The 14,228-nt window shown below is 44.2% G+C and overlaps 1 protein-coding gene across 2 annotated transcripts; it reads left to right on the top strand.

Annotated features, from left to right (window-relative positions):
• The first annotated feature begins 814 nt into the window (after positions 1-814).
• On the top strand, positions 815-11,138 carry TOMM34 (translocase of outer mitochondrial membrane 34). 2 transcript variants are annotated; one of them, XR_006573285.1, is made up of 8 exons: positions 815-1,031; positions 2,613-2,712; positions 5,548-5,700; positions 6,996-7,159; positions 7,970-8,117; positions 9,081-9,207; positions 9,991-10,163; positions 10,200-11,138. XR_006573285.1 is itself a non-coding variant. In XM_044986642.1 (7 exons), exons 1-7 carry the CDS (start codon positions 908-910, stop codon positions 10,093-10,095), a joined length of 921 nt encoding a protein of 306 aa, XP_044842577.1. In that variant the 5' UTR covers positions 816-907; the 3' UTR covers positions 10,096-11,138. The 2 variants fall into 2 exon arrangements, 1 of the variants encoding a protein (XP_044842577.1); XM_044986642.1 differs by having other exon boundaries at positions 816-1,031; positions 9,991-11,138.
• The last annotated feature ends 3,090 nt before the right edge of the window (positions 11,139-14,228 follow it).

The raw sequence follows: 14,228 nt of genomic DNA, 5'->3' as shown, positions 1-14,228 counted from the left end.
TGCAAGGGGCTGGTGGGTGTTGGGCTGTGGAGAGTGTGCAAATATGTTTTGGGGTCCAAGGGACTACAATGAGGGGGCAGAGGGTGCTGGGGAGCTGTGGTAAGGGGGTGGGAGGCATGGAGCTAGGGGTTCAGGGCGAGGGGTGACAGATATGGAGCTGGAGGCAGGGGCTCAGGGAAGCAGTGGGGTGAGAGCGCAGAGCTGGGGGTCAGGGGAGCTGTGGGGCAAGGGGTGACAGCACGGAGCTGGGGGTCAGGGGAGCTGTGGGGTGAGGGGTGACTACAGAGCTGGGGATCAGAGGCGCTGTGGGTGAGGGGTGACAGTGCGGAGCTGGGGGTCAGGGGAGCTGTGGGGCGAGGGTGACAGCACGGAGCTGGGGGTCAGGGGAGCTGTGGGGTGAGGGGTGACTACAGAGCTGGGGATCAGAGGCGCTGTGGGGCGAGGGGTGACAGTGCGGAGCTGGGGGTCAGGGGAGCTGTGGGGCGAGGGGTGACAGCGCGGAGCTTGGGGTCGGGGGACCTGTGGGGCGCGGGGTGACAGTGAGGAGCTGTGGGGCGAGGGGTGACAGCCCGGAGCTTGGGGTCGGGGGAGCTGTGGGGCGAAGGGTGACAGTGAGGAGCTGGGGGTCAGGGGAGCTGTGGGGTGAGGGGTGACAGCGCGGAGCTGGGGGTCGGGGAGCTGTGGGGTGACATAACAGCACAGTCTCTCTCCCAGTCCCGCCCCCTCTCTTGAGGCCCGCCCTGTGCCGGGGAAGCGGAGCTCCCAGCTCGGGGGAGGTGCTGGAGGCGGGGAGCGGGCGTGGCCGGGGCGCAGCGGGGCCCGCCCTGTGCCGGCCGGCAGGAAGCCGTAGAAGGCTCTGGAGCGAAGCCCGTGGCGCACGGACGGGGCTGGCTGTTCTCCGCGCTCCATGGCCCCCGCGGCGGCCCGGGTCTCCGAGCTGCGTCGCGCCGGGAACGAGCAGTTCCGCAGCGGCCAGTACTCTCAGGCGGCCGCGCTCTACAGCCAGGCGCTGGGGCTGCTGGAGGCGGCAGGTACCGGCCCGGCCCGGCCCTGAGCCGCGCACACCAGCAAGCGGGCGGGTGGCGCGGGTCTAGGGCCCGCGCTGGGGCTGGGGAGCGGGGGCGCAGCTGTTCTGCCCTGTGGTGGGACATGCGGGTGCGCAATTGCCTCCTCCCAAGCTACGCCTCCCCTTGGAGCCCGGGGTATGAATTCGCCTCCCCCCCCGACTCCTGCCGGGGTACTGGTGCAGCGGTGTGGGGGTGGTGTGTGAAGCCACCTTTCCCTCCCCTAAAATCACTGCTCTACCCTGGCCGGTGGAGTTGGGGGGTGAACCTGCCTCTCCCCCCCGCCTGTGGCTGCAGAGCTGCTTTCGCTCATTCCTTTGAGTGGTGGCAGCCTGACACCGTCCCACATGGGACATGGGCCCCATGCCTGTTCCCTGGGGCCTCAGATAGGCAGAGGCCTTGAACCAGATACAGGGCAAAAGGAGAACATCCCTGTTGTGTGATCCAACAGCCCAGTCCCAGTGCCTACTCAAATACAAATCGCCAGGATGCAGCAGGGCTTCATCCACTCAGCTGCCTATGGTGGTTTAAAAATAGTTTCATATAGTAGACAGCAAATGGATGCCCCTTTAATGGCCTAGGTGACAAAAATGCCTACAGGGCACCCGTCTATGGCCTGGCCTACACTAAGAAGGGGGGTCGAACTAGGTTACGCAAATTCAGCTACGTGAATAGCGTAGCTGAATTCGAAGTACCCTAGCTCGACCTACTCACCCGTCCAGACGTGGCGGGGTCAAACTCCGCGGCTCCCCCGTCGACTCCGCCACCGCCGTTTGCAGTGGTGGAGTACCGGAGTCGACCGCAGCGCTTCCGGAGTTCGAACTATCGCGTCTAGATCAGACGCGATAGTTCGAACTCCGAGAAGTCAAACTCACCGTGTCGACCCGGAAGGTAAGTGTAAACCTACCCTATGCCTCTCCTTGGAACAGCTTTATGTACCCATGCAGGATGACATTATTGCCCTGTGTGTGTACTCTTGGTCTGGTAACAGAGGGTAAAGGAACACAGCTATAGTTCTCTAGGCCCAAACGTGCCCTGTCATAAAGTTATGAGTGCTTTTTGAAACTTCTGCAAGCCAGAGTATTTCAGTAACTCTGGCTACCACTATATGCTGTCACTACCTACTGCACCATTGAATTACTGAATTATGGACAGGTGAGAGAGAGATGTGGGCTTGGGAACCAGGCAGTTCTGAGCTCCAAACCTAGATCTGACCCTAACATTGGACTTGATCTTTCTGCTTCCCTCTCTCCATCTGTAGGACAGGGATGATAATGCTTTTCTACCTCTCAGCAAGTGTGAGGATTAATTAGCTAATGCTTTGGAGATTAAAAATGCTGAGTATTATTGCTGGTACTGATCGTGATATGAGCAGTAAGCCTCTCTGTTCTCTTTCCCCAGCTGTGACTTCAGTACCTGTAATATCCACAGCACATGGAGTCTTGCTTTTTGCAGCAAGTAGAAACTTCAAATGAGGTGGCTTTAAGGTCTATTGAATATACTGTTCCACACTTCATGGTTTGATTTGTTTTCTGTCTCTGCTCTTAGGGGAGAGGAATGCTGAGGAAGCAAGTGTCCTCTACTCAAATCGAGCTGCCTGCTACTTGAAGGATGGAAATTGTAGCCTCTGTGTTAAAGACTGTTCAGTGTAAGCATCTTCTGTCTAGAGAAAAGCTGTATGTTTGTTTTGAATGATATAGGATTGAATATAGTATCCGTTATATATGTCCCGTTACTGGGTGACGATACTCTGTCCTGGCATAAGGATGTTAATCAATCTTTATTGGTCTCTCTTCTACTCTGTTATGAATATTTTTACCATGTTGGGTCAAGTAGGGGCAGATTCTGTTCTATGCACAGGTGTAACTGAGAACTAGATTTGGCTCATCATTTATAAAGAGTTAGGCCAGGGACTTTGATCACTTCCCATCCCCAAATGCCTCTTTCCCAAACAAAAATTTGTAATGGAATATGGCATGGTAGAGACTTGCTCCTCAGTAAGCCGCAAATTTAAGACTAAGGCTATGAGATCCTAGACAGGCCTGGAAAAGCCCACATAGCTCATCTAGGGTATGCCTTCAGTGCCCCACAAAAAAACTGTTCTTAGCTAATTTGGGTTAGCTAACTTGAGATAACTCTGGTTTAAAATAGCAGTGATTACACAGCAACTTGACATAACCCTAATCTGCCCCCTCCATCTCTGTAGGAAAACAGTAGCCAGATGCTCTTGCCTTTAGGCAACAGTTTGCCAGTATAGCACCAATAGTGTGCTACATGTATACGCAGCTCCAAAGACAAAGGTTCTGCCTTAAACAGCTTACCACCTTCTACAGCTAGTGTGATGGGATTCTGTGGTTGCCATGTCAAGATTTCTTTATAAATCTTAGAAATGCAAAGTTTAAAATGTTTGAAGTGATGGTGTAGCCATCTTGGTCCCAGGATACTGGAGAGAGAAGGTGGGTGTGGTAATATCTTTTACTGGACCAACTTCTGTTGGTGACAGCAACAAGCTTTCAGATTTAAAAATTTTACTAAAGCGAATGTTAAAATAATTATATAGTCCATAGGAATAGAATACCAATGGACATTTATTAAATATTTTTGGATTTTTTATACATTTTCAAATATATCGATTTCAGTTACAACACAGAATACAAAGTGTACAGTGCACACTTTATATTTTTATTACAAATATTTGCACTGTAAAAATGGCATACAAAAGAAATAGTATTTTTCAATTCATCTCATACAAGTACTGTAGTGCAATCTCTTTATCATGAGATCTCAACTTACAAATGTAGTTTTTTTGTTGTTGTTACATAACTGCACTCAAAAACAAAACAATGTACAACTTTAGAGCCTACAAGTCCACTCAGTCCTCCTTCTTGTTCAGCCAATCGCTAAGAGAAACAAGTTTGTTTATATTTATGGGAGATAATGGTGCCTGCTTCTTGTTTACAGTGTCACCTGAAAGTGAGAATGGGTGTTCACATGGTGCTGGTGTCGCAAGATATTTACGTGCCAGATGTTCTAAAGATTCATATGCCTCTTCATGCTTTGGCCATCGTTCCAGAGGACATGCTTCCATGCAGATGACGCTTGTTAAAAAACAATTTGTGACTGAACTCCTTGGGGAGAATTATATGTCTCTGTTTTACCTGCATTCTGCCGTACATTTCATATTATAGCAGTCTCGGATGATGACCCTGCACGTGTTGTTCATTTTAAGAACACTTTCACTGCAGATTTGACACAATGCAAAGAAGATACCACTGTGAAATTTCTAAAGATAGCTACAGCACTCGACCCAAGATTTAAGATTCTCAAGTGCCTTCCAAAATCTGAGAGGGATGGGGTGTGGAGCATGCTTTCAGAAGTCTTAAAAGAGCAATACTCTGATGTGGAAACTACAGAACCCGAACCACCAAAAAAGAAAATCAGCCTTCTGCTGGTGGCATCTGACTCAGATGATGAAAATGAACATGCATCAGTCTGCATTGCTTTGAATTGTTATCGAGCAGAACCCATCATCTACATGGACGTATGGAATGGTGGTTGAAGTATGAAGGGACATATGAATCTTTAGCTCATCTGGCATGTAAATATCTTGCAACACCGGCTACAACAGTGCCATGCAAATGCTTGTTCTCACTTTCAGGTGACGTAAACAAGAAGCAGACAGCATTATCCTCTCCAAATGTAAACAAACATGTTTGTCTGAGTGATTGGCTGAACAAGAAGTAGGACTGATTGGACTTGTAGGTTCTAAAGTTTTACATTGTTTTATTTTTGAATGCAGATTTTTTTTGTAGATAATTCTACATTTGTAAGTTCAACTTTCATGATAGCGATTGCACTACAGTACTTGTATTAGGTGAATTTAAAAATACTATTTCTTTTTTTTACAGTGCAAATATTCGTAATCAAAAATAAAGTGAGCACTGTACACTTTGTATTGTGTTGTAATTGAAATCAATATATTTGAAAATGTAGAAGACATCCAAAAATATTTAAATAAATGGTATTCTATTATTTAACTGCACGATTAATCGTGCAATTAAAAAAATTAATCACTTGACAGTCCAACTAAATGGGTGTTAGCCTTTAAAAAACAAAAAAAAACCTAGTCACTAAAATGGGCCTTTGTGACTGTCACTGGGAGAAAAGATTAATATTTTCTTCCTTTAACCACTGGCTATATCATCACAGAAATTAGAGATGGAAAACTTCACCAAGTCCCCACTACTGCAGGATTTGTTCCCTCCAATGCCGTATGTGAACACAGTTTGAAATATAGCCACACATTTCAAGACTGCCTTTGAAAATTTGGGTCATAAAAGGTTAAGACTGGACAAGCTCCCAGGTGATATGGTACCCACATGGGAGAATCTGATATTTAAAAAATTGACCTTCTGACTATCTTTCTGATGAATTTAGCTCAGGTGGCCCAGTGAGCTGTGTTGCTTTCTCCCCACTGATCTAGTGCACTGGACCTGGTCCCTTTTGGAATCAAACCACTACTGAGGCGGGCAGCAGCCTATGATGCTCTGGAGAGATACCAGTTGGCCTACGTGGACTACAAGACTGTATTACAGGTTGATTGCACTGTACAGGCTGCACATGATGGTGTCAACAGGTAACTCCTAACTCCATGCTGTTAAACAGACCAGAATGAAGACTTGAAAGTACAGCAGAGCTCATTCAGTTGCCTCTGCGAATCTCAGCCCCATTTAGCTGGGACGATTGCCTGGGAGCAGGTTGGGTGCATTGGAATGCTTCATAAATGGCATAGATCCGATTGTTATGCAGCCTAGCACCGTTTCTGTGGTGTGAGTTCTTTGGTGATGTTTGCTGCCAGTACTACAGATGTCTGTTCCCATCAAGTTGCTACTTCCCTTTATTATAGCTGGGAAACTATTCCATTTGGCCATGCAAGTTTTCCATATTTTATATAATGCTTATTTTTAGGCAACTAACCAATTACAAGTGGCCACATTCCAACCTGAAGCCTCCTTGGTACCTTTCTGTTCCCAAGAGCATGTCTATATGAACACAGTGTTCTACTAAACTACTAAGCCTCTGTGCTGCTCCATATATTCTTATGTTTCACAGCACCAGTGAATTCTAGTAAATTCATAGCTCCCATCCTAGCATATCTTTCTGTTTTTGGTGTTGTCAATACTGAGAAGACTCCTTTCATTGAAACCCTTTGTGTATGAAGAGCCTAGCATTGCTTTTCACAAAGGGAGAGAGAAACTTTCCACAGCACCTGAGTTGACAGAAGTTGGCAAAAGGGGCCCTGGACAAGAAATATGGAGAATATGTAAAGACTGAAGCATGTTTGAGATGCATTTTAGGTTTGTTGCGAAAGAGTATATACCATTAAATTAAAAACTGCTGTTTGTGGTAACTGGATAGTGTTTTCTTCTTTTTAAGCTTCCTTTCTGAATGGTATTACAGCCACAGACTTCCTCTGTTCATTTACTTATTGCCCGGAATATCTAGATTTCCTCATGAAGAAGCATAGCCTTGTGGTTCAGACCCGGAACTGAGATTCAGGATGTCTTGGTTCTAGTCCTGGCACTGCTACTGCCTCACTATGTGACCTTGAGGACAGGTCATTTAACCCCAAGGCCTCTGTTTTCCCACCTGTAAAATGAAAACATATCTACCATGGGTGTATGTGAGGTTTAAGTGATTAAATATTTGAACTACTCAAATGGCAAGCACTAAAATGACAGTTTTCTTACCCTAAAGGCACATTTTCCTAGCTACATGCAGTTAGCAGGGTTGCATGCACAGCAGTTAATCAGTATTTGCCTGCAGATGCTCAGTTAGGAGCCTGCCTATTGAAACTGAGCACTGTCCTGGAAAGATGGCTTGTTCTGTCAGCAGACTTGGTAGCTGCACAGCCTATATCTCTATTTCCAGAATGACAAAAGCCCTGTTAGAGAAGGATGGCCTCGGGTGGCGCCAGAAGCTCCCACCAATCCCTTCAGTTCCCATTTCTGCTCAGCGAAGATGGGACTTTCCTTCTGCAGGAAGCCAGGCGGCTGCCCCAAGACACAAAGAAACTGGATCTCTAGAAAAACAAGGTGAGCCTTTCCCATGTTTAGATGGCACGTGGAGTTGTGGAACTCAGATGGGACAGTAAAGTACAAGGCAGCTGCTAAACTTGGTCTGGTGCTTAAGGTATTGGCCTTGGTCTCAGGAAAAGTGGTCTCAGTTCCTGGTTCTGCCACAGACTCCCTGTGTGACCTTTGCCAAGTCACATAACCGCTTTGTACCTCAATTCCCTGTCTCTACAATGGGAATAACATCATACTTCCTTTCTCCCACCATTTGTCCATAACAGTAAACTCTTTAGGGCAAAAATTGTCTCTTACAATGAGTTTATCCACTGGGATACTATTTTTGCTTGGCACTTGTAGGCTTTACTATAATACATATAATAGATACTAATAAACTAGTCATTCCATCCTGTATCATGCTGCGGACAAGCCACCACTTTGGGATTCTTGATCTCTGCTGAACAAGGAATGGATGGGATTGCAGCTTAACCTGATTTAAGTACAATTCAGAGAGTAAAACCAGGTGTGTGATTCTCAACCTCATCCTCCTGTGGCCTTGATCCCTTCAGGCAAGTTTAGCCATCTCTTATTCTCAGTAAATCTATGGTGTCCAGTGGCAGCACTCAGATATCTAGGTGGGTTTCTGTCCAAAGATAGTCTTTCCACAGTACAGATTTCTCTGGGAGATTTCAGGCTTTTCTGTGGTTGCTTAGATTTCCATACTTTAAAAAAAGTACTTTTTATTAACTGTAGTGATCACTGCCATTAACAAATGTGACTGCTTAGCTCTTTCATTTTTACATAGCACTATGTTCTCTCAAATACAACTTCCAGTGCCTACTGCTGCTATGATTGAAAGAGCAAAAACTTTGAAGCAAGAAGGAAATGAACTTGTGAAGAAAGGGAACCATAAAAAAGCTATTGAAAAGTACAGTGAGAGTCTAAAACTCAGTAATCAGGAATGTGCAACTTACACCAACAGGTAATGTACAAGCACCTATTATCCTATTCCCCTTTGGGGCACTCTAAGCAATTCCAGTAACTCTTATTGAGTTTGGACCCAAGCCTGCTGTCTGATGTCCACACACCGCTCCCACTTAAATGAATGGGAGCCAGGCGCATGCATGAGGGTAGAATTTTGCCTTTAACATCTATTAGTGTTGTTCTTTGATCAGAATATATAGCTCTGTGTACATGTGCGGGAGATTAGGTGAAGCATTTTCTCCTCATAACAGATGTTGATCTGCAAGTGGAGATGCCTTTATTTTCTAAAGTGGCTTTGAGGAGCCTGTATGGAAATTCTAAGCTTAAATTGTTAAGATTTGAAAGGAATAAAAACCTTATTTCTGCTAAGAATGTTCTGTTTTTGGTGGTGCCTACTCTCCACTACCTGCAAATAATGGTGTAAGGACTTATCTGAAACCTTTACTATTTGTGGTGCATTTGAAGGCAGCTGCAGTGAACAGAGAACCTTCCAGGACAGTATACATAGAAAATTGCAACCTTAGAAATTCTTAAAGTGACACCTGGGGACTGAAAACTATTTCTTAAGAAAATTAATAATTCTTGCAGATTTGTGGAGAATTATTTTTTTCCCTCCCCTTTTTAACCAAAATCAGTTTTGAGCTCAGGAAATGAGAAGATCCTTTATTGTTAGTACTTCATTCTAAGTTTCTAGAGGAGGTTTTTTATTAAAGGGCAGTTAGTGACTGGGCAGGGGTTGAGATGAGACCTGCTGTGGGTGTACACATGCTGCACAGTGAGATGCTGTCTAGCCTTGTTTTGAGAACCCTTTTTAATCTCCCCTAGTCAGTGCAGGCTTTGTACAGTGACTCTTTCCAAGAAAGAGACCTGGATACGATTGAATATAGTGCCCCAAAGCAGGGACTGGTGTAGCCCTCCACTTGAAGCCTAAAACCTCTAACTACCATTGTCTGTGCTCCAGAGCTCTTTGTTACCTGTCTCTGAAGCAGTACAAGGAAGCAATACAAGACTGCACAGAAGCTCTGGAGTTAGATGCTAAAAATATTAAGGCGTTTTACAGACGTGCTCAAGCATTTAAAGAACTAAAGGTAAGTAACTGCAAACGAGTTTCAGACCCCTTTCAGGACTGGGACAGAAAAGCCATGTTCTCACAAGCATCACTGAATCTTTGAATCCACAACTGTGGAGTTTCCACAGGCCTTTTATAACTTGCCTCTGTGCAAAACAACTACAGATCTGCTACCTGAGGTTTGTTACATAGTGAAGGAAGATTCTTAGTCATTTCACTGACTGACAGCTGCATGGATATGTGTGGATCTCTTTCTTTGGGAGAACAAAGAGACCTGAATCAGGGTGTTTGTCTTTTTATAGCTGTCCTGCAAGTCAGGTTTTCTGGAAACAATGCTTGTATTACCAAAAATTTACAATCATGGTTCTTACTAAGTCATTAGCAGCTACCTTCACCTTTATGTGGATTTCTCATTTGCTAGCATCAGGTGTCTTGACTTGCTTGATAAATTCCAGGAAACAGCTAGATCCTGTGTTTGGGGCAATGAAAATGACTCGAGAGATGTTTTGGCAAACAGCTGTAGTTTAAGATCTAGGCTAATTGTGGGGTTCTGCAATATTTAATCAATTAAAGCAGGACATGTAATCTAGGTGTAATATTAGAATATCTGTGAGACTGGAGCAGGTTAATGCATGAGCTTCCCTAATTTATGTGCATTACAAAACAGCTATGCCGTTGTCAGTCTCTTCTGTGAGAAGCACATGTGAAGTAGAAGGGGCTATGGCAAGTGTGTGAGCTTTTAAAGGCCAAGTTTTAAAAATGTTTGCCTTTTCAGTTTTCTAAAAATGCATTTTGCTTCTAGGATTACAAATCAAGCATGACTGACATTAACAGCCTTCTGAAAATTGAACCAAAGAACATAGCTGCACAGAAGCTACTGCAAGAATTGAACCAGAACTTAAAATAAAGAGGAGCATGAAATCTGTCTGCTCTTTACGGTAGAAGACTGGCTTTCCTTTTAATGCTGATACAGGGCCCAAACACTGTAGGGCCAGCTCTGAAATCTACCATCCCGATTTGCCGAGTAGTAGCTAGTTCTCTGCTGCTTAATTACACGTACATTAATGTGTACCATCTATATCAAAACTGGTATCTCCTTGTAAGATCTTTGAAAGTTTTAAATGATGCTGTCTTTGAGAAGCATTCAAGTTAATTTCCTTGGTATAAGGTAATTTTGTAAACTCATTATTTATTTAAATTAATCTGTCTGCAAAGATGGGTGTGGGGGCTAGGGCTCCTCCTCCTCTGACTGGAGCATGTTTTCAAGAGCAGTAAACAGAGTTTGTGGTAATATGTACTCAGACTGGAGAGAAGCAGATCTGCTGTGTATACTACTTCTGCTTGCTTAAACAAGCCACTTCAAGGCTGCTGCATGGGAAATTAAAGGCAAGGTTTCTCTAGCACAGTTCCAGACTCCTTTAAATATGAGGTGAGACTGCAACAAGAATGGCTCAGGTGTTCCGTCTTAGCTGGTGCCTACTGGCCCAAAGCTGCTTTTGTTTAGAGTAACTGTTCAGAAGCTTGCAGCTGCTTCACCATAGCTCTTATCCCTCACAAAAACAGCCACCAAATATTTAATTTAAAACTGCCTTGATACTGTATTTGTGGGCTCTCTTCAATGCACTGCTGAAGTTTGGGTCCTAGTAGCTTTGACTCTTCACAACTTCTTTCTATCTAAATAACATTTTAGCTTCTGTTTGTGTTTTAATGACCAGCTGCTATAACCACTAGTAGAGGGAAGAGGGTGTGCAGTGGTATCTCACAGGAGGCCTCTGATGTGAAGAACTACCTTCTTCCATCACAGACTTATGAGCATGTTATACTCTGATTCTTCCCATCTAGTGGTGGCAATGAGTTATCTTTTAATGCTGAGATCTAAACAGGATGATTTGTTTGGCAAAGCTACTGTATGAACAAAGCAATTTCTATTAAAAGCCAGCATATGTTACAGCTGTGTGTTTTTATTAGAAGTGTGTATTTGACATAAGGGTCTGGGTGTACTATGTTACCATAATTGTTGCTGGGACAGGGAGTATTTCAACCTTTCACCACCATAAAGTACTTTTTTATTTGTCCTTATGGTCAAGGAGCATCTGCTATGCAGTGTCACAGCAGAAGTCTCATTTATGCACTGATAAAAACACAGCTGTGTTCCAAACTTCTATCCTGGTGTATGCCTAGGATGTTAGAATGTTGCATGGGCAGAAGAGAAGCCTTGCAGTTTAGCTACAATGTAAAACAGAAGTGCTGACAAAGCCTCCCTGGAAATGTTTCCAGGACATTTACTACAAGCAGGGATTGATTACTTACATTGAAGTATATGCTATTTTTCATTTCCACTCCTAATCGCTTGTAGGGGTGATGTAGCATGCCCTTGCTCTCTCTTACGACAGATCAATATTTCAGGTTCTATTTACCTCTACCTTAGCTGAATTCAGGAATTAGAAAGTGATCTCACTGTGTTAATGTAGCATTTACACAGATCATCCATCCTTGCTGTAAAAAAAGCTTTGGAGAGGGCTGGGATCCTCTGCTGCCTTATCTGGGTCTAGCTGAGGATCTGTTCACTCCACAGCCACCCAGCTGTGCTGTAACACTTTACCTTTCATTGTAAAATCACTGCTTGCCTTTGTAGTTGCAGAGAGAACCTCAAAAACAGGAGCTGCATGCAGTGATGTCTACAGCAAGCATAAAACCGTAGGTCCAAGAGGCCCCATTCATCTCACCAAAGATGCCATGGGCTCTTTATGCTATAGCTATACTATGGGCCATTCTGCTGAAGACAGGTATCTACTGTTAGGTATCTCCCTGTGCTGCTGGGTCTGCCTCTCTGTCTACAGTCTTTCCCAACAGAGGGAGCTGATTGGATAACGGCACTGTCTCCCTCTAGTGGCCCATATAGAGTCAGGCAGCAGGTGGTTAGGGAGCCAGTTAAGTAAAGTGTAGGCTGGTTAGCTGGACTGTCTCACAGGCCCCAAGGCACTGACCTGCTGAGGCTGGCTAGATTCTTCTTTCCTTGGCACATGTTGGTGGGGAAAGTTTGAGTCAGGCACAACTTTGGAAGAGCAGAGGCTGATGCAGTGAAATTGTGCTACTGGGAGAGAAAAACAAAATCCATCCTTAAAAATAAATGGTCAATAAGTATTTTCCACTGAGCCACAGCTGGTGTTGGGAAATAGGAATGAAGGCTAGTACATGGCTGAGTAAGTTATTACCATGCTATTTAGAGGTTGGTCTCATTGTTGCATATCATACATGATCCTGGTTCTAAGGCTGTAGGCCAGTGGCTCTCAACCTTTCAAGACTGGTGTACCCCTTTCTGGAGTCTGATTTGTCTTGCATATCTCAAGTTTCACCTCACTTAAGTTACTTTTAAGTGAGGTGAAACTGATTACAAAATCAGACCAAAAAAAATCACTATTGCTGACAAAAAAAAAGCACACTATTCCTGACCAATTGCTTACTTTCTTTACCATATAATTATAAATCAAATATAAATACACCTCTCCCTTAATATAACATGACCCAATATAACAAATTTGGATATAACACAGTAAAGTAGCACTCTGGGGAGGGGTGGGGCTGTGCACTCTGGTGGATCAAAGCAAGTTCAATATAACATGGTTTCACCTATAACACAGTAAGATTTTTTGGCTCCCGGGGACAGTGTTCTATTGAAGTAGAGGTATATAGTATATAGAGTAGTACAAACAAGTCATTGCCTGTATGAAATTTTAGTTTGTACTAGCTTCACTAGTGTTTTTTATGTAGCCTGTTGTAAAACTAGGCAAATATCTAGATAAGTTGATGTAGCCCCTGGAAGACCTCTGCATACCCCAGGGCTATGCATACTGGTTGAGAACCACTGCCCAAGGCCATTACTATTTGGTGTACAGGTGCCTGGTACTCATACTGTTCATCTCACATTGAATGACGCTTTCTTTACTCCAAACTGGAAGTGTTTAGATGAGAAAAATCAGGCAATCAACAATGAAACAAACAGCTTTCTATTATGGAGCTTAAGCTCCAGGTACTAACTGAACACATACATGCTCAGAGCAGGAGGGAGCACAGCACATTCATATAGAAGCTTTTCACAGACAGTAGCCAAAGGGACATCATCAGAACATAGGAGAAAGGGAGCATCATCTCCTGTTAGGTCTTGGCCCAGGACAGAATAGGCTATTTCTGCTGAAGCTCAGGAGTGGCTCTACTCAGGAGGTAGCAGTTACACTCACTCTTACACATGTGATTGCTGCTTATAGACCTTAGCTTCCCTCACACAGTTTTCCCCCCATCTCCTCTCCCTCTTCAGTTGTATGCAATAAGCTGTACATCTTTGCCATCTCTGACTAGGAAGTCCATGAGGGACATAGTTTAATGCTAAGTGTTTCTGACAGCCAGTTCAGTCCCAGCTCTGACTAGAGTGTCATAAGTAAAAATGTGCATTATTGATTACTAACATTTCTGCAGGCACTAAACTGAGTCTTTGCCCAAGAGAGGCCAAGTACTGAAACAGCAAAACTGGCTGCGATTGAGAAGAGAGAGTAGGATGAAGAATGACATTTTCTAGTCAAGATAATGGCATTTCACTGGTGTGCAGAGCAATTCTATATTATACATCCCATTCCTTGTGCATCCTAACATGTTTGATTTTTTTGACCACATCTGTACATGGAATAGAGGTCTTCATGGAGCAGTACACAGTGACAAGCAGGTCCCTTTCCTGACTGCATGCAGCTAAGTTAGAACCAAGCAAGACAGTGATTTATTTTTTTCCTCTCTGGGGCACATCACTTTGCATTTATCAACACCAAGCTTCATTTGCCCATTCACCTAGCTTGGTTACATCTCTTTGAAGTTCCTCACAGTCCTCCCTGGTCTTGACTAACAGACAACTGTTATCTACAAATTTTGCTGTTTCATGGCTCCCCCACTTTCCAAATCATTAAGAAGATGCATTAAAATACTGGACCTAATACAGAGTCTTGGGGCAGCCTACTGTTAGCCTTTTGCCAGGATGAAAATTGACCATTCAGT

Source organism: Mauremys mutica, chromosome 13 (genome assembly GCF_020497125.1).
Source record: "Mauremys mutica isolate MM-2020 ecotype Southern chromosome 13, ASM2049712v1, whole genome shotgun sequence".
Taxonomy (NCBI): Eukaryota; Metazoa; Chordata; order Testudines; family Geoemydidae; genus Mauremys; species Mauremys mutica.
Note: the sequence above shows the minus strand (reverse complement) of the source record. Positions and strands in the feature narration are given on the sequence as shown.